The sequence below is a fragment of the Eretmochelys imbricata genome, chromosome 15 (genome assembly GCF_965152235.1).
Source record: "Eretmochelys imbricata isolate rEreImb1 chromosome 15, rEreImb1.hap1, whole genome shotgun sequence".
NCBI classification, from domain to species: Eukaryota; Metazoa; Chordata; order Testudines; family Cheloniidae; genus Eretmochelys; species Eretmochelys imbricata.
The window spans coordinates 22,706,793-22,731,043 of NC_135586.1; the positions used below are offsets into that span (position 1 = coordinate 22,706,793).

Here is a 24,251-nt window from a genome sequence, read left to right on the forward strand (position 1 = left end):
AAAAGACTTGAATCATTGTCTTGAAATAGTTGGAAGACAGAGTATAATATGGAATACAAAAAATTCTCAAACGTTAATTGTTGAATTAATTTTTAAGGTAACTACTTGTCCCCCCCAAGCTCTTAAGCATAATTCTATCCTTCCATGAAAACATTTACAGCACAGTTCAATACAACGGCTCAGTCTCTGAGGCTTTCCAGATTCGTAGCAGAGTTAAGCAAGGCTGTGTACTTGCCCCACCTCTGTTTCGGATCTTCTTCTCCTTGCTATTGAAACAAACTTTTGGTTCCTCAACTGAGGGAATCTACTTGCACACAAGATCTGATGGAAAGCAGTTTACTCTTGCAAGACTTAGATCTAAAACTAAGACTCGGGAGGCCCTTATCCAACACCACCTGTTTGCTGATGATACAGTAGTGACAACCCACACAGAAGCATGTCTTCAAAACTTTCTGGACGTTTTTTCCAAAGTCTGCCAAGACTTTGGGCTTACCATAAGCCTAAAAATGATGAACATAATGTGCAAAGGAGTTGAGGAGGCATCCTTCCTCAAGTTAAACAACTATGAACCGGAAGTGGTGAATGAGTTCACATACCTGGGGTTGACTGTCACAGTCAATCTCTCACTTGAAACAGAACTCAACATCTCCATTGGAAAAGCTGCCACAACAATGTCTAGACTGAACAAGAGGGTATGGCAAAACAAACTGACAGAACACACACCAGTGTGTATCAAGCATGCGTTATCAGCATACTTTTGTGTGAGAGTGAGACATGGACCATATACTCTCATCCAGAAAAGAGGCTCAACAGCTTTCATATGCGTTGCCTTTGTTGAATCTTTGGAATCTCCTGGAGAGACAAAGTCACGAACACTGAGGCGCTCAAGTGGGGCAGCATACCCAGCATGCAAACGCTCCTTAAATGAGACCCCTCTGCTGGCTTGGGCATGTGTGCTTAATGAGTGATGGGCGCATCCCAAAGGACATCCTCTACAGCAAACTGGCATCTGGAAAAAGACCCAGAGGATGCCCAAAATTGCATTTTGAGGATGTGTGCAAGCAAGACCTCAAAGAAATGGATGTGGACAAGTGGGAAGATCACACAAGACCGCAGCCTTTGGAAACAAGCTTAACAAAGGTCTCCGGAGTTATGAGAGGAAGCAGTCCAGCTTAGCAGAAGTGAAAAGAACTTGCAGAAGACAGAGCCCAGATGGTTGAAACATTACCTTTAAATGGGACAGATGTGGCAGAGATTGTGTATCTCAAGTGGGTCTCATAGGCCATGGTCGCAGCTGCCATAAAATCAACTGGGTTTCAAACACTCAAAAGTTGAGTTAGTTAATGATGTTATTTATCTTGTGCACACAGCCTCTCCCCAAACCCAACTGGTTTGGGACAGGTATGGTAGAAGGACTTAATGATGTTTCATCTTCTCTCCAGGGGTCCAAATCATATGTATGGCTCCTAGACTTATGTGAACTGGCCCCAGTTGCTGGCACAGTTGTGAGACTTTATATACAAAGATTCTTTTAGAGTCCTCCTTTAACAAAAACTGGATGGAGCGTTAGATGCTTGGACATGCTCTAAATTTTCATTTGGACTTTACTAGTTGGAATAGTATTTATAGTGGAAATAGTGTAGTCAGATAGGTTGAATATGTCTAAAGCTATTTTTGGAATTGCATAAGAACATTTCCTTAGTGCTTAATGGAATATCTCAGTTTGCCCATATAGAACTGATTTTAAAGCTTGGTAGAATTTTAATTGTATTTTGCATTATATTAGTAAAATACTCTTTCTACTATGCTGTGACAACTATGAAAAGTCATAATTTTAATGGAAGATTTACAGACCTGGCTACTAAATATTTCTCATGGAGAGAATAGAAACAATTGAGTAATAGGAAATATAAACCTATAGTCAGACTCAGGAACACATCTTTGGAAGCAAAATAAACAAGCAGGGAATACTTAATTGCATTAAATCACTTTCAACCATATATGACATTAAGATTGCCTTTGATTGCTGTTATAGACACATCTTGGTGTATTTGTTTACCAGACATTAGCTGCACAATCAGTCATTCAACAGACAGGTGTTCTGTGATTGATGGATCTTAATGGCTTGAAAGCTCCTGCAGGATAATGATTTTTCTATTAAGCATGTTCCAAGACACACACAGAAAACAAATGTTAAGATGCTAATGTTCCTCCTCAGAAGGAGGCAGCACTGATCATGACGTTCTATCCGTTATTCATTTTTTGTTCTATCCAGTGATGGCTCATATGACGAGTCTGGCTCTGTCAGCCGTCTGAAACTCATTGGGGATCTGTTTAGAAGTGATAGTACAATCTAATCATTCCCATTTAAATTCATTGATGTTGAATGCTCAGGTGGCTTGCAGCATGGGGCCTGTAGGCAGCAGCTGGCTAGAGATAGAGGCTTAGTCTCCCCAAATCTGTCTACCAGCCAGAACCCCTTGCCAGCTATCATGACAGAGGGACAGCTGGACCAAATCTCAGTGGTGTTACACATGGGCTTCTGCTCCCCGTCCAAACTCCATGTGATGGAACCTGTGTCCATTAGAGAGTTGAGTGGAGGCAGAGGCCAGGAGCAGAAGGAACCTGTGTGCCAGTTGCAGTGCCATAGCCGCTCTTCAGTCATGCCAGCAGGGAAGGGGCTCACTGTTAAGCCATCCAGCTATGGTTAATGCCCACTCCCCTGTATGAGTGACAGAGGTGGTTGAACCTCTGTGTTTTAACCTGGTGCATGGGTTCTTCCTCCCGGTCCAAGGGCTCCACTCTGTTTTCCATCGACACAAGCTTCAGCTGCATCCCATGCCACCTGGCTATGCTTACTTCCTCCCCATTGGCAGAGGTATGCCTTGCCCATTGCTCTCATATCCCAAACAGTCCACCAATGGGAAGGCAGACAGTAACTGGAGATGGGTGGCATGAGCCCGTGTCTGAACCTGTGTTAAAGGGGAAGTGGACGTGAGCACAGTGGTCTGAGGCAGCAGCAGCTTTACTATAAAACTGCCCCTCTCCGTAACCTGGCTCAATCTTTAAATACCTTTCCCCCTCCCCTGGGTCTGCGACCCTCTGCAACCTCCCTCAGTTTAAGCATTGCTTCTGGTGCTCAGATTTGGCTGGGCCTGGGTGCTAAGTGGGTGGACCATTGCTCACCAATGGCAACAGCCCTGCTCAGGCTCGCCACTCTCCCTCAAGAAAAATTTTACCAGCCTTCTGTGATTGGGCTCTTCAGTGTTTGAGATGTTTGCATTACAGTGCCTGCCAACTATATTACTATGCACCCTGATGGTCTTAAAGGTATGAAAAGGTTTGATTAGTGGAACTTCTTTTTCAGTTTTATCTGCAAACAACCAGCAGTCTAGTTAGCTGAGGTACTCCATTTGGTAACATTCCTACTATGCTCAAATGTGCAACTATGTTGTGCCATCATTTTCAAAGCAGAACTCCAGTGACTTATGGATCAGGTGACTTTTGGAGAGTCTCTCTTCATATTCACGCTCTTTGTCCATCTTTCTTTCTTCCTCTGAATTCTGCTCTCAGAACTGCTGGATTTAGCAGAAGGAACTGAGGCAGTTGGGGCTCTTGTAATCTTGGTTCTGAACATTGGATGTTGCAAGAGGCTGCCTGTGCAACGCCAGTGGGCACTGCTTTCTGGGAAAACTCCCAAAGCTCAACACAGATGGATGTGAATTCCAGGAGTGGGAGCATGCAGTGGCATCCTACTTACTTTGGAGAGAAACCATCTTTACTGATTTAAGCCAGAAGAATTGTAAAATACTGTAGCTAAGTAAAAACCCGAAGAGCTAAGCTAAGAAAAATGCATTAATGGTAATGTTGAGAAATGACTGAACGATTTTATTTTAATGTGAGTCTGTAACTTGTAACAAATACTTTGGTTTCTCCCAGGTTTTCATTATTGCATGAAAAATTCTATTCTTGAAGAAAAGAACAAATCAGGTGGTAAGTAGAACATGGCTGAATTAATCTATCTACTCTGTTTTTAGTTTCCTGCAGCCTGGTTGACTATGTTTGATGCAGTGCTAATTCTGATCCTAATACCCTTAAAGGATAAAGTGGTAGATCCCATTCTGAAGAGGAATGGCTTGCTCCCATCATCTTTGAAGAGGATTGCAGTTGGAATGTTCTTTGTGATGTGCTCTGCATTTGCCGCAGGTAAGAAGGCAACTTAGATACACATTTGATTAACTTCTGCAGAGTTCTGTTGAGTATCTAAAATGTTTCTGGAGTCTTCAACTGATAAGTGTTCAGGAGTTTCTTGGATGGGCTGCATGAATGTGTGTGCCTAATGAGGGGTTTTACTCTCACTATTGCTAAGCTTTCATGTTTTTATTAATAGTGTAAAACTACTAGACCATTTTTCTGCTTGAAACAAGGTTATAAATTAACACTTTTAAAGAAGCTTAACTTGCGGCAGTTTGTTAACTAACAATCTCCAGGATGAAAGATTTGCCTTTTCTGTAAGCTACTATCAAGGTCAAGCATACTGAAAAGTAGCAGAAGAGCTACTTTTATCATCATCAACCATATGATGTCACTGAGGGGTTCAGCCTGTTTTGGCTCATAGCTGGTGATCAGATGGGAAAGAATTCCACTTCATAAAATAAATGCAAAATTCTAATTCCGTATTCTGAATATTAAGGAAGCTCCAAAGCAATGTCACATGATTTTAATCATCACTTCACTTAAAAGTTGAGCACAGGAAAAACAAGGATCTGTAAAAATCAGTGTGTGTCTTTTTAATACAGTCTGATTTTCAAATATTTAAATAAACTTGAAACTCTGTTTAAAACTGTTTCTTTAGCTGAAGTAAAAAAATTGGCTTATTGCTGAGCAAGACTTTCCTCCGACTTTGGCTTTTTTCCCCCTTGCCTTTATGTTCCCTAGTGTTTGGAATTATTGTAGTGTAAAATAGCTTAGCTGTAGCACAAAAGGAAAAAGATGGCATCGCTGTTCAAACCATAAATCATCTGGTTATAGGGATGATTTAATGTTAAGCACTCCTGATGTGGAACTGAACATCTCTGAGCAATGCTTCATGGAACCTATACCCTTCACCCAGTATCACTGTAATGAACATATTGATAAAGCATTATAGCATTAAATAAATTAATCTCGACACTTGTAATTTCCTATATTTTAGAGAGAGGGACACTTTATAGGGCTATTAAGGTTTCTCCCAATGAGAGAGGTAATTACCTTATTAGACCAAGGTCATTTTTGTATGTGGGCAAGTAAAGTTCTTACTGTAAAAGTCATTTGAACTTAAAATAGGAATATTTCTGTTATTCTGTGGCACTTGAGAACATTTGGATAGAGCTCCCCTCTGCCAGTTGGGGAGGACAATGCCAGAAATGTTGAATGCCAGCCCTATAAATAGAACTTGCTGGCTCAGAATTCTTACTTGACTTGACTTGTAAAATCACAATTCATGTCCCCACTAGTATTGAAACAGAAGCACTCCTGAAATAAACTAATTGAGCTGCAGTCTGGTTGTATACAATAGAACTCCAAGAAGTTTCAGATGACTTAATTTTCAGGATTAGTATCTGATTTAGACATGTGATATCTGCCTAAAATCATTCTTTTCCCCAGCAGAAGTCCAGTTGTTTTGGTTCACTGGGCTGGGTAAAACTAATGTGAAGCCTGGTGGAGAACTTCAATCTTGACCTGTGTTTGGAGTAAGCTACCATTCTAGAGTGTGAGAACCCAAGTCAGATGACTTCTGGGGCTGAAATTAACACAAATTTGCTTCCATTGGTCTAAATAATTCATGAAGTGTTTCATCATATAGGGCAGGCTAATCAATGGCATTTATAAAAGCTATTTTCATTTGACTCTTAAACTGCAGCATAACTACCAGACCACCATTTCGTTAAACAGAAGTCTTGATGACAATATGGAACAATATGAAGATGCCAATATTTTTAATCTGCAGTCTTGGAAATAACTTGTGTGTGCCTTATTTTCATTTTTAATATATCTGCCTAACTGGCAGTAGTTCTGGACATGAGTTAGGCTGCCTATTAGGTTGTTTATTTTATTTTAAATACCTTATAAATTGAGTGAATACAACTGATTAGATTAAAGGAACATCTGCTGTGCTTGCTTCATGCATTTTATTGTAAATTCTTAGCAGCAGTATTTAAGGTTATTCAACTGGAAAATTGACTTCGTTTATAGACTCTAAACAATTACAGCATGAATTTAATCTGAAAGTTTTAATAGTTAAAAGAATCTTAAACTTGTCTTGAAACTTGTCACATTCAAATACAGTCTAACAAAGAATCAATAGATTCTAGCTTCTAAAATCTTCAGGTTTGAAGAGAAATTTATGGTAAGTTAGTTTGAAGTTGAAGGTTCATAAATAGCCACGTCTTGGTGGCAGGATATCTGATGAAGTTGCCTATAGCTAGAAGAGTATAGTATTCATAAAGGATCACCATATACTTTTGAAATGAAGTCCATTTCACACTATTATGTATGACATAATTAAATTTCAGCAAGACTTTAACTGGTTTTGCAGCTTAGTTTATTTGTAAACATTCTAAAATTAGAGTGAGAAGCTGAATTGTTAGTTCCTTAGAGTCCCTATTGCCATATTTTTTAAAAATGTAGAAAACTGTCTGTTTCAGCTTAAAAGAAATGAGGGAAATATAGAAGAGAGAGTGCTTGTGGCACAAGAAAACGTTGCGTTCAGAACAGCCTTTGCCCTAAAGCTCTTCATTGTTGATGAAAACAGTATTTTTAAAAAAGTGTGGGGGTGACATTTTGTTTAATCACTCAGATTAATAGGAGGTTCTTTCACTGCCTGTCCTGTAACCTTGGGTACCGTAATGCTATGCTCAGAGCCCTGACATCAGCAGCCAGCCTACAAGCATAAAGATCTCTTCCTGGCTTCTTCTAGCCTAGTTACTACTTGCAGGGTGACCCCAACAAGGAGTCTCCTCAAATTCATCTACCCTGAGATCTTAACTGCCAGACATTCTTCTCTGGTTGTCATCTCCCAAGGTGTGAAAACAGCCTCCCATTTAGTTTGCACAACAGAGAAATCGCATGGAGTAAGAATAAACAAAAGGTTTATTTAATAGAATAATCACCAGTTCAAAGATGAAACAGTAAGGAAAAGCAAACATACAAATTACACAGACAATAAAGATGTGACTTCCAGGTTTTACTGTTCTATATTAGCTAAATTCCCTTTTCTAATATAAGTTAGCTATTGCCTCTGAACAGTCATAGGGGAGATCTAGTGTTCCATAGGCAGCACTCCACAGATGCTGGCCCTCAGTTTCTGGATGTCCTTCACTTCAACTCCCTTCCTTCTCTTTTAAGAGTTTGCATTTTTTTTCTTTCTCTTAGATTCTGGTGCCTCATGGTGGGGGAAACTCCCTCCTCTCTGAAGACTGGTCTACACCTAAAACTTAGGTTGACCTAGCTACATTGCTACGGGGTGTAAAACATTGACACACCTGAGGCCAGGTCTACACTACAACCTTACAGTCATATAACTGCCTCGCTCAGAGGTGTGAAAAATCCCAGCGTAGACCGTGCTTCTCCCATCAATATAGCTGCTGTCTCTTGGGGTGGTGGATTACATCGATTAACTACATCAAGAAGCTTTCCTGTCAGCGTCGTAGCATCTTCACTAAAGTGCTCCACCACTGCAGCTTTTTTAAGTGTAGCCCTGGTCTACACTAGAAAATTAGGTTGGCCTAACTGCATTACTCAGGAGTATGAAAAATCCACACCTCTGAGGGCCAACCTAAGGGCTTGTCTATACTTACAGTGCCACTGTAGTGCTTCGTGAACACGCTGCCTGTGTCTATGGGAGAAGCCTTTCCAATGACATAGCACTGTCTACAGCAGGGGTTACGTTGGTATAACTGCGCCACTCAGTGGTGTGGATTTTCCATATCCCGGAGTGGTGTCATTATACCGACATACATTTGTAATGTAGACCAGGTCTAAGTCCCTGTGTCGACAGCGCTAGGATGGAAGAATTCCTCTGTCGACCTGGCTGTGCCACTGTTATGCTTAAGCGTAGACAAGCTTGTCGTTAAGCCAACCTCAGCATTAGGTCAATGGAAGAAAGCTGGATTTACTACAGCTTCTGACTACAGCAGCATGGCTGTAGCTGTCATAGACATACGCTGAGTGTTCCAAGACTGGGGTTTTCTTTTCAGTTTCAAGTTGATGCAATGGCTTCCCATTAACTCTAATGGTCCACCATTGTCTTTTTCTGGCTGGACAGTGGATGTGTACTTGAAGTTAGTTTCGTGTGAACAGGCTTGGAAGGAGATTTTCTTGGCCAAGAGACGTAGTTGAAATTGTAGTACTACTCATGAGCATATTATTCAATACGTATCTATTCATAACCACAGTCTGCATATGTATCTTGTGATGACCATCTAGTTCAGAACATTACAACTTTTCATTAGATATTACTTGACATATTTTTCAACACAATAACATTGCGTACAACCAGTTGATCCAATTGCTTACTATTTGGGGTTCGCACCCCTATTTTCCCCTTTGAGTGTCTGGACCCTGATTGTTACAGGGGGAAGTAAATTTGGAAATGTGTTCAAGGAGGTAGTTGCACCAGCAAGATATAACTGGAGGAGTTTCAGGATTAGTAGTATCCATTTTTCCCCACCTGCTGTTTCAATATAATAGACTATAGAACAGTTAGAAGCTTTCTTTTCTACAATTGATTCTTAACTACCATTAATGGTTAAGCTTGTGCTATGATACAGGATGCTTTCCACCCTTCTCAAGAGCACATTACAGACCACTTATTGTACATATAAGCATGCTTGAACCTTTTGACTCACTCCCAGAGCTCGAGCCCCAGCACAGCTATTGCACAACTGTGAACTACAAAATTATCTTTAGTATGAAACTGTAAGCATCTTCATTCTAGAATCCCCTTGCTCAGTTTTGACACCACATTCAGACTTTCAAAACAAGAGCAGGGTTTTTTTTGTTTTTTTTCCCCCCAAGCTTGGTCTCGTGTCATATACATGTTCTGTCAGGGACTCAACATTATGGCACATGTGCAGCTGTCTGGGTCGTGCACCCACTGCTTTTTATCTGGATCAGATAAAAGTGAGGAAATTGACTACTATATTTAGTCATTTAAGAACACTGTGTCAGCAGTGCCTTATACATGGCATGCTGCAGATGTATGAAATCTTTATTATTATTCCATTGTTTTCCTTCTTGGGTATAAGGTCAGGTCTTGATCTTCTAACCTAGATCAGGCTGATCCGTATCTGCACTTGGATGGAGACATGCCTGTACAACCGGAGTACTTCAGGAAACTAATGTTAATGATTCAATAGGTCCTGCTCTTCCCTTCAAAACAGCAATGAGCTAGTGTACCAAATTGATGGGGTTGTGGGCTCTTTGGTATTGGTAATTGGGAGTATATTCTTTTGGGTGAGGCATAAAATAGAAGCCCTGGTCACTTGTGGTTATTAAAGATCCCAAGCATTCTTTGTAGCAGTATGGGTATTTCAGTGTGGGTAAACTGTAAGCGAACTACTGAAATTTCCCCTACAGTTTCAGTGGGATAAGATTTACTTTCTGCTCTAAAGTGTCCTATTGCGTTGATGAGCGCTTTTAAACAATTGTTGCATTTCACACTCTACATGACACTGAAATGCAGACACTAATGTGATTTCTATGTACAGTATAACTTGTAAATCAGCTTGTAAAGAGTTTTGGAATTCTGTGTTATGAAAGGTGCTATATAAATGTAAGTGATCAACAGTAAACCATTATGAATATGGTAAACAGCATTCATGTAACACTGGTGACCATTTTAAAAAGTAAAATAGTCACTGATGTACTACTTTCATGCTTGCAGATGCAATAATTCAACTTTGCAAAGAAGTAGTTTGCAGAAGTGAGATTGCCTTTAAAAAAGAAAAAACTTTTAAGATTGTATCAGAAGGCTCTGTGAGCTAATCCACCTGAAATGGGATAAGGATTTGTGTAATCATAGCTGATAAATAAGAATAGAATAACTGTAATCCTGTGGCAGAGGAACTGAATTTTCTGAAATAGTAATAGGAAAAGTAGACTATGTAGTGCTTGATATATGAATATTATGAAGTACTTATTCCCGGTACCTAAGCTTTTGTTGCATGGTTCAGGTAATCATGTCATGCAGTAATTCAATCCTAATTTAGTCCTAGGTATGAAGAAATAGCTTTTGCATTTTAGGATTATCTTTTCTTTTTTTCTTTTAGGAATTTTGGAGGGCAACAGACTGAGTATTGTAAAGGTTAAAACAATTAATCAGACAATTGGACATGTTACATATTATGCTGCTGATTTGCCAATATGGTGGCAGATTCCTCAATATGTACTGATTGGATTCAGTGAAATATTTGCAAGCATAGCAGGTAAGTTTTAAAAAATCGTAACTTTTGTCTGTCTGATCATTTTCCTAATACATTATAATTATAACATAAAAAGATACATAGTAATTTTTAAGGGAAGGGAACTAAATTCCTGTAGGTTACACTGGGTCAAAAGATTAGCAGACTGCTTTTAATTGTTTTGACATAGAATCATAGAATTGGAAGGGACCTCGAGAGGTCATCTAGTCCAGTCTCCTGCACTTGTGGCAGGACTGATTATCTAGACCATTCCTGACAGGTGTTTGTCTAACCTGCTCTTAAAAAATCTCCAACGATGGAGATTCCACAACCTACCTAGGCAATTTATTCCAGTGCTTAACCGCCCTGACAGGAAGTTTTTCCTAATGTCCAACTTAAACCTCCCTTGCTGCCATTTAAGCCCAGTGCTTCTTGTCCTCTCCTCAGAGGTTAAGAAAAATATTTTTTCTTCCTCCTCTTTATAACAGTTTTCACTTATGTAAAAGGTTATCATGTCCCCTCTCAGTCTTCTCTTTTCCAGACTAACCAAACCCAATTTTTAAAAGCTTCCCTCATAGACCACGTTTTCTAGACCTTTAATCATTTTTGTTACTCTTCTCTGGACTCTGTCCAGTTTATTCTCATCTTTCCTGAAATGTGGCACCCCGAACTGGACACAATTCTCCAGTTGAGGCCTCATCGGTGCAGAGTAGAGTGGAAGAATTGCTTCTCATGTCTTGCTCACAATACTCTTGCTAATACATCCCGGAGCGATGTTCGCTTTTTTTTTTTCCCCCAACAGCTTTACACTGTTGACTCATATTTAGCTTGTGGTCCACTATGACCCCCAGATCCCTTTCCCCAGTACTCCTTCCTAGGCAGTTATTTCCCATTTTGTATTTGTGCAACTGATTGTTCCTTCATAAGTGGAGTACTTTGCATTTGTCCATATTGATTTTCATCCTATTTACTTCAGACCATTTCTCCAGTTTGTCCCGATCATTTTGAATTTGAATCCTGTCTTCCAAAGCACTTGCAACCCATCCCAGCTTGGTATCATCCGCAAACTTTATAACATTTACCATTACTTTATAACATTTATTTAACATTTAGATTAAGTGACCAGTTGTGATCAGATTAATGCACAGTAGGACATATAGATTAATACTTTAGAAGAATGAAAGAGGTTTATTTAATCTCAAATGCATCAGGTAATATAATGGCAGCTTGTTGATTAAGAACTTAAGTGTACAATTTAGAAATGGATGTGAAATAATGAAGGTAACTAGTTGGGGGTTTAAAGCATGTGACACACACAGTTATTGATATGTACATAGAAAATGTTTATTTAGAATGCAAGATCCAAAATCTGTGGGATGAGGATGAGAGAACAGTGGCATCCTGGTAAAGATAATGGATTGACTGTACTTTCCTGTGACCAAAAGTAATTGTCCTTTTTCCAGCCTTTCTTAAAGATAATGAGGGAGGTAGTATGAAACAAAGGATGCATCCTTGACCAGTGTGAACCACTAGCAGCAGCAACAGGTGAAATCCAAAATGATCTATAGTTGAGTGTGATCCCAACTAGCAAATATCCATGTTAAAGCTTGGAAGTGGTGGGTGCCAGGTCAGAATCTCACTAGAAGTTTTCTCTTGTTGCCATTTAATGTCTAGATATTACGAAAGATGACCCTGTACTTAATCCTATAGTTTTTACTGAGACAAAGTGAGTTTTGCCAGAGTACGAACTACAAGACTGAGCCAATAAACAGTCAAGTTGTTTAATTAGGCTTCTTCACAACCACAGGCTCTTTGGCTCTAACCCATGTTATTAGCCTATTGACCATAAGAATAGCTTGGAAAACTGCACCATCTTCTGAACATCTGCTAAAAGCCAAACACATTTATCATTCTTCATAAATGTATTCCAACTACCAGGCAGGTGCAGGGGAGGAAGAAATGCATTTTCTGTTAATGTTAGTGTATCTGTAGTAGAAACGATGATTTCCTCTCCCCCCCCCCCCCCATGCATTTCAGATGATGTGCTACATGTATGTATCAGACACAACATTGTTTGTATCCTGGCTTTAGGAATTGATGCACTCTTCTACCTCTAATGTAGAGGTGAAATTATTTAAAACAAATTCATTTAAAATTAAAACAGCAGATCCCCAGCCGCTGGGGCTAACAGCAGGAGCCCCACCTGCCCATTCTGAGGTTTATCTGGGTTTTTTTTTTGGTTATTCGATCTAGCCCTAGTCCCAATTAGATCAGATAATTGGAGTTCCATTGTTTTAGCAAAAAGCACTTCTAAAGAATACCTAGATTACGTCTGTCTTCCAAATACCAAAGAGGTCTGTCTCATGGAGGCAGTCTTCTTTGTTGCTCTTTTGTTTTTCATTTTGCAAAATGGTATTTTCCCAAGTAAACTGAACTTGATTTCTTCTTTTGCCAACATAATCTGCCACACAACGTAGCACCCCTTGCAGTCTCAGGTCAAGAAAAGCCAAGGGGTAGGCTAGCCTAAAGATGACTGTGTTTGGGGAAATCTCTCACATGGCTTGCTAGTGCAGCAGTTAATCTTTTGCTTTCCTGAGCATGAAACTTACCATGAAAAGTTAAAACAAATGTCACCTATTGTTAATTTACCATAACATTGGAATTGAAAAATGAATGCTTTTATCTCTCTAGCCCATGATATAAACAAACATTTTTGATCAATCTTTCTGGGTTGAAAAAGAATCTTTCAGGATCACTGATTTGGCTTGGCATGCAGACTGCTGGTTTGTTCTTAAAGCAGGGCTGATAGTTAGTGCAGTCAGGAGGCATTGATCTATAAGCCAACAAGGTCAGAGGAGCAGTATTCTGCTTACTGTTAAGTAGCTCTAGTAAAAAGCTTTAAGGAATCTGCTGGAAATGATTTCCAAGATCTGCTTTTCTCTCTAGAATAATTGTTAAAGGCATATTTTATTTAGTACTCCATGTGGTAAGTACTAGGTAAACTGAAGCACCACTCAAACCACATCTTCCTGGAACTGAATCACAAGTGTCTGTAAATCTCTTGGATGCCATCCTTGTGTTATGTAGTGGACAGCAGTGAGAGATCATATTGATTTTAGGTTGAAGTGGGAGGAGAGTGTGAATGAGACTATAAAATCTTATTTTCTGGTCTATTTCACGCACATTAGGGTTCATTAGCACAAAAAAAAGCACAGACCATTTATCTGTTGCTGCTGTTTTGTACGTGACATGGCTTGCATTTGGTTTCTTCTTATAATTAAACAATAAATACATTGCTGTTGTGATTCTTTCAATAAACTACTTTCTGTTTACTGTTTGGAGCTTAAAGAAGAGGAGTACTTGTGGCACCTTAGAGATTAACCAATTTTTTGAGCATAAGCTTTCGTGAGCTACAGCTCACTTCATTGGATGCTGTTGCTCACAAAAGCTTGTGCCCAAATAAATTTGTTAGTCTCTAAGGTGCCACAAGTCCTCCTTTTCTTTTTGCGGATACAGACTAACACAGCTGCTACTCTGAAACCTATTTGGAGCTTGTGAACAATATTCAGTTAATAACACTAGCAACCTATTGCAATTAGGTCTATAAATAGGTAATTTTAATACAGTATGAGCATAGTACAGCTAGCTAGTCCTAATGTGAGATCACTCCCTCAGTGACCTTACTCCAGTTAACATAGTCACATGAAGCTTTTGTTTAGAGCCATAACATAACCTGATATATTAATAGCCACAGTAATTCAGTATCTTAAACTTTAAACATCTATACAAATTAACATTGAACTTAGTTTCTTCCCCTTAGCTGAGGGATTCTGAACTTAGGTTCCATACAACAATTTCCCCCCTCCCCCATAGTTTACTGTGAGAACATGAAGAACTGAAAATCGTATACTTTGCAGGAATACAAGTAATAGTTAAAGGGCTTTGATCAGTATAAGTATGAGTATTTGTGTCGGAAGTACTCATTTTATTTCATAAAACACCTTTTGTGTTCAGAAAATACAGATCAGAGCAGCTAAAATAACATTGCCCAAATGCTTTTGGAAACCATAACCATGACACTGCACCTCCTACCCCGTTTTCAGGGGCCATGGGAAGAAGTCACTGAGTTCCTGGTACTAGGCTCACGGGTAGGGAGCAGGGCTCCCCTTTAGTGCAGGTGGGCAGGAGCAGTGGGGTTGCTGGGCAGTGAGACAGAGTGTGGTACTCACAGGTCTGGCAGCACTGAGCTGTGTGTGGGTCCAGTACAGCGGGAAGTCTATGAGGGTGCAGAACCAGTAGGTGGGATGGGCCTCTGCTGTGGCTTGGTCAGGGAAGCTGGGGCTATACCTGGCTGAGACCAACTGGTTACTCTCCAGCTGCACTGGTGCCCTGCAGAAGGCAGCACATCACCCCAGGCAGGAACTGCACAGGACCCTGGCACCTGATGTGACCAGGCACCCTGTGGCACCAGGGAAAGGAGGAAGGTGGTTCTAGGAGCTGCTGCAGAGCTCAGAGCCCACTTTGCACAGGGGCTGCTATTGTGATGTGGGTGATGAACTGGAAGTTAACAGCTGCAGCTGATCAGAAAGAGAGCCATTCTGGTCATCCCAGTTTGCCCAGCCCCACTGCCTAAAGATGAGCAGCAGATCAGTAGTGAATGGAGGGGAGCTCTCAGAATAGGATAGGGATGAGATGGGGGCCTGTGGGAATGGAGGGGAGCCCTTCTGATACTGCATGGGCTACTTCAGCCAAAGAGAGCACAGGGGGAGATGGAGGAGCCCCAGCTCCGCTGGAGAATGGAGCACAGAGGAAATATGGAAGTTGCCGGGGGAAGATGGGGAAGCAGGAGAGACCCTGCATTGCTGTGGGTATAACCAAGCTGAGCAGCAGAGCACTGGGTGAAGCTTCTTCCCCTAGTGTCCACCCCTCCTTGGCCAGCCCCCACACCAAGCGGAGCTCTGAATCCAGTCTGGCAGCAGTACAGCCTGGTCAAAAGACAGGCAGCTAGCACCTCCCCAGCTCGTGGCTGTGCATTCTCAGGGAGTCTGAGAACCTCTGCCTTAGATGATTCCCTTAGATAGGATTTCGCATTTTCTTTTTCCCATCGTGGGACAAGATGGTTTTCAGAGGTTACTCCTCCTTTTGTCCCACCTGACTAAATCAGTAAGTTAGAATCAGAGCACATGGCTTGTGCTATCCCCAGTTCCCGTATAGTCTGCTTCCCTCTCAGTTCAAGAGCCTTTATCTCGTCAGCCCTCTGCTTCCATCTGTCCTGCTATGGCACACCAGTACTAGAAAATGGTAAGACCCTCTGAGTGGGCTGGTTTTTGGTGCAAAAGGAGAACATAAGAATGGCCATACTGGGTCATACCGATGGTCCATCTAGCCCAGTATCTGGTCTTCCGACAATGGCCAATGCCAGGCGCCCCAGAGGAAATGAACAGAACAGATAATCATCAAGTGGTCCATTCCTTATCGCCCATTCCCAGCTTCTGGCAAACAGAGGCTAGGGACACCATCCCTGTCCATCCTGGCTAATAGCCATTGATGGACCTATCCTCCATGAATTTTGCATGTGAAAGAAGCATTATGCATTTACATGAATGGGCACTAGATATTGGGGTTTATGATCACCTTTTACAATATGAAGGTGCATAAAGCTATCTCAAGTCATCTAAAAGTCCACCATATTCAGATAGGTGAGGTATGGCCTCAGAGGCCATCTTGGCTGTAGCAAACTGACCTCCTTGGTAATGATTTGTTCCCAACCTTACTCTGTTGGGAACAGAAGGGTTCAGGAGCTTTCATTTCATGCTTTTTTTCATGTTCATTTCATAACCTTTAACTCTTTGTACCTCCTGCTACTTCCTTCTCTACTTCTGAGGCACTTGTCCTTTCACATGTTTTCCCCAACATTTGACTTTTTAACTTCATTTTGCTCTTCATTACTTAGGAGTATAATAAACTGGCCTGCGCAGCAGGTGCAAGCTTTTCTTCATTGTTTTTCTGTCTGCTGGTAAGGTGTACCTTGCTGTCTGGACTGGCATTGCTAACCTATATGGAAGATGTGTTGTGGGAGTGCAGAGCGGATCCTTTGCAATAATCAGTGCTGCCCTCTACGTTGTAAAGTTTTATTAAATGTGTAATAACATCCATAACATCTCCTGTTACCTTAGGATATTTTTCTACCCCAAGCTCCTAAAGACTGTTTCTATCACTTCAGAATAAGCAATTGGAATTCTTGCTTAAACAAGTCACTTTCTGAATGTCATCTCTGTTTTAATGTCTTTCTCAACTACAGAGAAAGCTTAAAGCAGAGAATAAAGCAGTAGTTGCTTAGCAACATTGGGGGAATCATGTTAACTTGAAATCTGAATTCATGTACGCAACTGACTTACAAGAAATACCTTTTTCCAGTAAAAAAGGCATTTGGTGCCTCACTCTTTGAGATGTTCTCTCTCTTTTGACTGTGCGAATTATTACACAATTTATAGAAGTTTCCAAACAAAATGTAAGCAATATCTGCAATGTATTTGTCAAAGGATCAGTGGTTTAAAAAAGTGATAAATTCTTCTGTTGAGCTCTAAGTTCCAGGTGGTTTGTACTACTTGATTTAATAGACAGGAAGTAAAATCTTTTAAGGCCTGTCCTAGTCTCATGGAAGTACACTGCTGTTCTTTTGCGCTTGCTCTAATAATGGTTTTGTAACTTCAAAACCTGTGCAGCCAGTTTTTTTTTGGTGGGGGGAGGGGGAATACAAATATGTCTGTTTGAACTGAGGAGTTCATACAGATCTTAATTGCTCTTTATATTACCCTTTCCTTCCTTTTGTTTTACAAAGCTTTGTTTCAATCTTCTGATCATTATCTAAATTAAATGACTGACAACAAGAAGGTGCCTTAAGATTGAATGGAAGATACTTCAGGATAAATGTGATTTTTAAATTTGATGGGCGAACTGTTGTGCTATGAAATTCAGTTTAAAAAAAGTGAAATGTTAATGGTTACAATACTGTGATTTGAAAGCACTTGGTTCAAAAAAACTAAATATGTTAAAAGGAGAAAAATGTTCGTTTTTGTTTACAGTAAAGCTGAGCATACTTTTATTAAACCATATTCATTTCACTTCAGGTACCTTTAAAAAGATGACACACATTGCATTAATCTTTTGTATTATTCCCTGCAATCCTCTTAAAGCACCCTTATTTAGCTGGGAATCATATGACCTGACACCACCAACTAGAGGGCTTAATTTCAAAACTGCCTTATTTGAGGTAGTATGAAATTGCTATCAATGGCTGCCAGCAGACAGCAATATTGCTGAAGGCAAAGAAAAGATTTTATGTTCTTTAGGCCAGATTAAATATTCAGGTGACTAGGAACATTATTCAAGTTTGGAAGCATGATTTTTTTTTATTTTTTTTTTAATTACAGAAGTTTGTGGGATTACATTCTTTTGGGGTTTTTTCCCCCTAAAGGTATCACTCAAGTCCAATGCTTTTGTGAAGGAACCAAGAAAAAAAAAATCAGACTGGAGTTCTTTCACTCAGTGTACTTCAGTTTGAGTTGTGTGAATAGTATCCAGCGTGGTCACCAGACGGAATCTCAGTCTGGAAACTTTTCTGACAACGGGGTTATTTAGTGAAAGGTTACAGTTTTATTTAAGATGAACAGACTGCTCCATTTTTAATTGGGGTTTGGCCAAATAAGAATGAGAGAGATGATTTCAAATGTAATTAGTGGCAAAACATCCCAATAAATAGGATTTGGACAAATTTTTAACCTTTTTAGTGTTTGTCATGTTAAATAGAATACTGAATCATACTGTTGGCTTCCATATATCTATAAGGACACTGAGCCTCACATTCTGGATTTACATTTATTGGAGCCTCCAGTCTGACTTCTGAAAAAGGGCTCTTCAACACTTTTCAATCATAGAGATGTCACTTTGCAGCATTCAAGTTTTCTTTGCTTCAAGGAGAAGGGAAAACAGTGTGGTGGTTCAGACACGATCTCCCACGTGGCACTACAGATCAATAAGGGAGAACATGTAGTTCTGATGCACTTCCTTGTCTGAATAGAACTGCACCCTCTGGCCCTGACTAATTGACCCATCTGGCTTGAAGTCTTAAGCCTTTCTTTCCCCTTAAAGGAAAACACCATTGTGTTCCTATCAAGCACTGTGTATGGATGAGTAGTGATAGTCAAGCAGTGTTAAAAAAAATACCTGCTGTTTCAACATTATGTGAACAGAGGATGGCTCTGAGCTTGCTTCCTGTGCACAGCCATGCCTCAGCAAAGAGGAAAAAAGAGGTATGGAGAGTCCTTCCCATTAATTTCAGGAAGAGGCAGACTACTCTGACTGACTTAAGTCTTCCATCCCTTGCCCTTACCTGTAGACCATACCTTGGCTGTCATTCTGCAAAAAAATTGTGGCTCCTTGCCTTTATGCCCTGTGAGTAGTCCCATTGACTTAGGTAGAATTCTGACTATGTAAAGTTAAGCATGTACGTAAGTTTTGTGGGATCAGGCCTATAACAGCATATCATGTTGGGGCACTGGTGCTACAGATTAGTCTGATATGCAGATTCTAGGTTCCATCTGCCCAAAGTAAAGTTAAATAGTTAATTTCCCGTCCTCCCAACAGAGTTTTTAAAAAACTATTGAGACTTATCCTAAGTGCTGCAAGTTGACAGAAACGAATGTCCATGGGGGATATAGGATTTGCCTCAATCTATCCTTGAGGCCACTATTCTTGTCAGAGGGCAGTGTGGTTATAAATATCATCCAGTAAAAAAAACTCAGTATAGAAATGGCAGTCTCCGAGAACAAAAACTGAATGACGGGAAAAGGATCATCAAATTCCCATAACAGCCCCGTCAGAGAAACAATTTCTTTGGTAAATCTGGATCTTCACCAATCTAAGCCACTTCTTGAGCAGGCAGAGGGGCAAGAAGACTGACTGGCATAGTTGAGGCTTTGCTTGCCAGGAAATGGCCTAACACAAAACATGAGGGAGTATGGTCTAGCTGTGAAGACCATATGGGAGTCAAGAGAGCTGGCTTTTGTTATGAAAACTACTTTAAAACATTTTCAAGCCTAGGTCAAAATGTAGTCACCTTCCATCAAGGCTCAAACATGGTCTTTTAAAAACTGTTCTAAAGCAGACTAGACGAACCATGATTAAAAACAGTTTGGCTGGACAGTGTCCTAGCTGCCTAACTCACTTTGGATAAGGTTGAAAGCCAAGTATAATGTAAACTCTCTAGATAGTCTGTTGATTCTGGTATACGATGAGACTTGATTGATATCAGTTGACTTGTAAAATAAAGTGAATGAGTTCCAGAAGCGCATGAGATTTCTGAGAAAACTTGTTTGCTAAAAGATTGTACACTTCTTAAAAGAACAAGAGGAGAGTGGTGCAGCACATAAAATAAAAATATTTTATATTTATATATAAGTTCAGGAATTAATGCAAATATAAACCATTGATAACCTTTACTAAGACTTTCAGAGCAGTCCACAGGAGTAAGATACTCATTGGAAATCAATGGGAGTTGGGTACATAAATCCCTTAGTGTCCTGAAAATCTAAGTTCTTGTTTTTAACCTCGTACAAATGTATTGTTTTCAATGTTTGTAGATATTTGTCATTAGCAGGCACGTTGAGCTGGTAACCAAGCACGTTAATTTCTTACAGATTGATACCTTTTGTCTTTTAATACAGGCCTAGAGTTTGCATATTCAGCTGCTCCTAAATCCATGCAGAGTGCCATTATGGGACTGTTCTTTTTCTTTTCTGGGATTGGATCATTTGTTGGCTCAGGACTGCTGGCATTGGTGTCTATTAACGCAATTGGCTGGATGAGTAATCATACAGATTTTGGTAAGTAATCCTCAATGTATTGGCGGATAATGAAGTAAAATGCTTAATCAGACATCATTCTGTTTCAAGGATGGTAACTTTCTTAGCTTAGAATTGTAACACTTTGAATTTGTAAAGCCTCCTAATGTGGCAAAGACACAATTTCATCTTGCATATTGCTACAGTTGGAGCTGAGATACTGTCTTAAATAGATACATTAGAAATGCATATGTTGTAAAGTGGACTTTATAAAAGAGCTGATTCAGTTCATTGCTCAGCTGTGTTTCTATTTTTGATCACCAGAAGATATTGTACATTTAAGAATATTTTAGCTGGAATGTCTAGATTAGTAGAAGCAGTTGAAGAAAATTGAATCTTTTTTGCTGTCTCTTAAAATATTTTTAATTTCCCAATTTTCAGTGAAAATAATAAAACAGGTTTTTGACTGCATAGTGCTGATTATTTGCATCTCATATTTGCATTTCATGTTACTTTGTGGCAATTATCATACAAAAGTTAAATTTGCATTTCTACCTAGCAATCAGTTTATCTTATAGTCCAACCTAAGCCATACGTTTCACTGTCAGTTGAAGTTAAACAAAATCATTGGCACCAGTAGGTGGCACCTTAGGAGTTTCATAAAATCATTTACAGACTTCAGGGGCTTGATTAGTTCCAGCAAGAAGTGTGTGTGAAAGATGTAATAAATTAGGTTAACATTGGTATGCAGGTGCAGTTTTATGTACCCTCTAAAAATTATGCCTAAAGTTAAACTTGATGTTGAATTTTTTTTTATTTTTTTTTTTGCCCTTTCTGCTTGTTCAGATGTGATTTAGGCTTTTTTAACAGTCTGTCTGGAAATTGCATTCATGCCATAAGTTGGCATCTTTATTTTACAAGTTCCTTCTTTTAAAAACAGATGGCCAAAAGCTTAATCTTTACACAGGAGTCATCACAAATACAAAATTTATTCCAAAGACAGAGGTCCAGCATTTCATCTGGTTGTACAGTGGTAACAAGCATTTTGTTTTGACACCTGTAATTGTTGAGTTTTTAAGGATGTTTTTGTCATGGCTTTCACAGAGGTAATCTTTATGTTGTAGAAAATATTTCCATAATTTAGCATTTTGAGCATTAGCACCCCATTTCAGAGGAGGTGAATGGGAAACTCTGTTTTCTTCGAGATTCTTGAGCTGCCTGGGAAATCCCATATGCAGCGTTGTTGTCCTGTTGGTCCCAAGACTTGAGAGAGACAAGGTAGGTGAGGTCCAATAAAAGATAATTACCTCGCCCACCTTGTCTCTCTTGCTAAACCCTAGGCAGCATAAGTGACTAATAGAGCAATGGCTGAACAACACAGGACCAGACCAGCAAATTCTTAGTGGGAGACTTAGTTCCTCTGGGGTGGTTGGTTGGTCATCCTGAAGATAAAAAGACTTTAAAACAAGTTGTTAATATTGGTCAAGATTTATTCTGCCATGGCAACTTTGGTGATCAAATCTTTCCATTCTTACAGCATAAATGTAATTCAAAAGATGTGCGCTAAATATGGAGGAAGTTACTAGTAATAAAATGTTTGTCACACTTGACCATTTTAATTAGAAATGCCTTTTTAGCTTCCCCCCCCCTCCCCTTTTCTAGCATGATCCATCTCATCTTGTTTTCCTTAGGCTATGATAAAACAGTCCCAGAAAAGGTAGCACCCTCATCTAAAAATATAGATTGGCTCAAATGCTTCCTGGGTTGATTAAGACTGAAAGGTGTTGCCTCAGGTGGTTCCTTTGGTCAGCTGTGTAGAATAAGCCGGGGGTGCTCAGTCTGCTTCCCAGTGGACAGCTGTTACTAGGGAATTATCAGAAATCCCTGTCTATCTGGCCCTAAACAGCAGCTGCAGAGCTCTAACCTCCCCTTGCGGTCCCAGAGTTTGTACCTTGGAATCGGGGTTGAGGCCTACCAGTGGGGTGGCTTTGGTTTGTAGTATCTTGTGTCGCTGCTACGTGGACTGTTACTCTCCAGTGAATAAATAGGGCTTTTTTTTTTAGTGCTATCGAATACTTTTCAAAGTATTAAATTCACTGTTTATTTTAAAAATGTTTTAGCAAATGATGTATCAAATTTTAAATCAGTAAGACCGAGTAAGGTCTTCAAGGGCCCTCCCCATCAGTTGTGAGACTGAAGCTTTATTGTGAATGAAGAGTTTGTGAATTTTTCATTAGGTATTCTACAACTATAAATTTTTAAAGAAATGCAGTATAAACTAGGGGCATTAAATGTTCTCCCATGTGTTCTCTCACTACTTCCCATTGATGGCAGTAGAGCACACTGTCTGCTGGCACTTAAGCGTTGATTGCTACATTGAAATGATTAAATTATTTCTGCCATAAAAATCAAGATTTCATGGAGTTAACATCCCGTCCTACAAAGGAAAATTACTACTTCTGCTCTTCAAATGGAGTTTTGGAAGTATGTTGTATTTTAAATGTCAAGAGAAGGCTGCTTTTGCTTTTATTGCTTTTTATTATAAGCTTATTTAATTAGATCTTAAACTTCAGTAATTACAATAACTTAATCTCAACACGTATGTGTGCTGCATTCAAAGCTTGTAAGGATTGAGGTGTGCTTCTCTATTTCTTGCTTCCCCCTTTCGCTTATAATAGTCATAATGGTCCACTTGACTGTAGCTCTTGGCATGTTGGAAGCAAGCCATAGTGTATTCTTGAAAATTCAGCAATAGTAGGAGCTTATTTCTTAATAGAAGGATAATGTTTTACCAATGAGCTTTCTTAATTTAGAAGTATTTAATGTGCCACAAATCACTAGCTTAAAACAACTTTGAGGAAATGTCAGAGGTGAATTGAACCAGAAAGAAGTTCCACATAGTTGGATGGATTCCTAACTTTGCTCTGAGAGAGTTGAAAGAGAATTGCAGTAATGGCTTGATATGAATAATGCTTTTAAATTTTTCATGATAGCATCCATTTTTGTAACTCTTTATTTCCCCATTCAGCTGATCAGGGAGGGGAGATTGAGGCCTTCAGACACACAGGCACCATGTAACATTGAACAAGGCTAAGAAGTTGTCTAAAGAAATTGTAATAAGTGAAATTCAGAATTCTGTTTGTGCTTCATCCATTTCAGTGATGTTATAAAACACATGTTTTTACCTTAAAGCTTTACAATTTCACTATATTCTAGGAGATCATTAAAGTTAGACCATTTACCATCTTTCTTGCATAAACTTCTGTTTTCCATGAAGAAAAGGAGTACTTGTGGCACCTTAGTGACTAACCAATTTATTTGAGCATAAGCTTTCGTGAGCTACGGCTCACTTCATCGGATGCATAAAATGGAAAATACAGTGAGGAGATTTATATGCACAGACCATGAAAAAATACACATTGTAGGGAGGGTGATCACTTAAGATGAGCTATTACCAGCAGGAGAGTGGGGTGGGGGGAGAGAGAACCTTTTGAAGTGATGATCAAGGTGGAGAGAGAACGCATTATCAAGGATCTACAACCTATCCTCACTGTATTTTCCACTTTATGCACCCAATGAAGTGAGCTGTAGCTCACGAAAGCTTATGCTCAAATAAATTGGTTAGTCTCTAAGGTGCCACAAGTACTCCTTTTCTTTTTGCGAATACAGACTAACACGGCTGCTACTCTGAAACCTGACAAAAACAAATGATGTTTTTAGCAAAGAATTAGAGATGGAGGTAGGGCCGGGCAGTTGGAAATGTTCCTCACTCATTCCTTTGAATATGCATTGGATTAGTTTTGGCCATATAGTTTTGCACATGTCTGTGAGATGAAATCTTCAGTGATTTAAGTCATTTTCATATCAAAACTTTTTCTATATCAACATAATCCATTTAATTTTTTTAACTGATTACCTTTCTATATAAACAGTAAGCCATAAACCTAACCACTTAATCTTGTTCTAA

The 24,251-nt window shown here is 39.6% G+C and overlaps 1 protein-coding gene across 1 annotated transcript in view; it reads left to right on the top strand.

The window, feature by feature from the left end:
• Positions 1–24,251, top strand: part of SLC15A4 (solute carrier family 15 member 4) — a 48,527-nt gene that overhangs the window by 21,794 nt on the left and 2,482 nt on the right. The window contains exons 5-7 of the mRNA XM_077834658.1: positions 4,038–4,206; positions 10,311–10,466; positions 20,168–20,326. Coding sequence (XP_077690784.1) covers positions 4,038–4,206; positions 10,311–10,466; positions 20,168–20,326 — 484 coding nt within the window. The remainder of the gene's footprint in view (positions 1–4,037; positions 4,207–10,310; positions 10,467–20,167; positions 20,327–24,251) is intronic.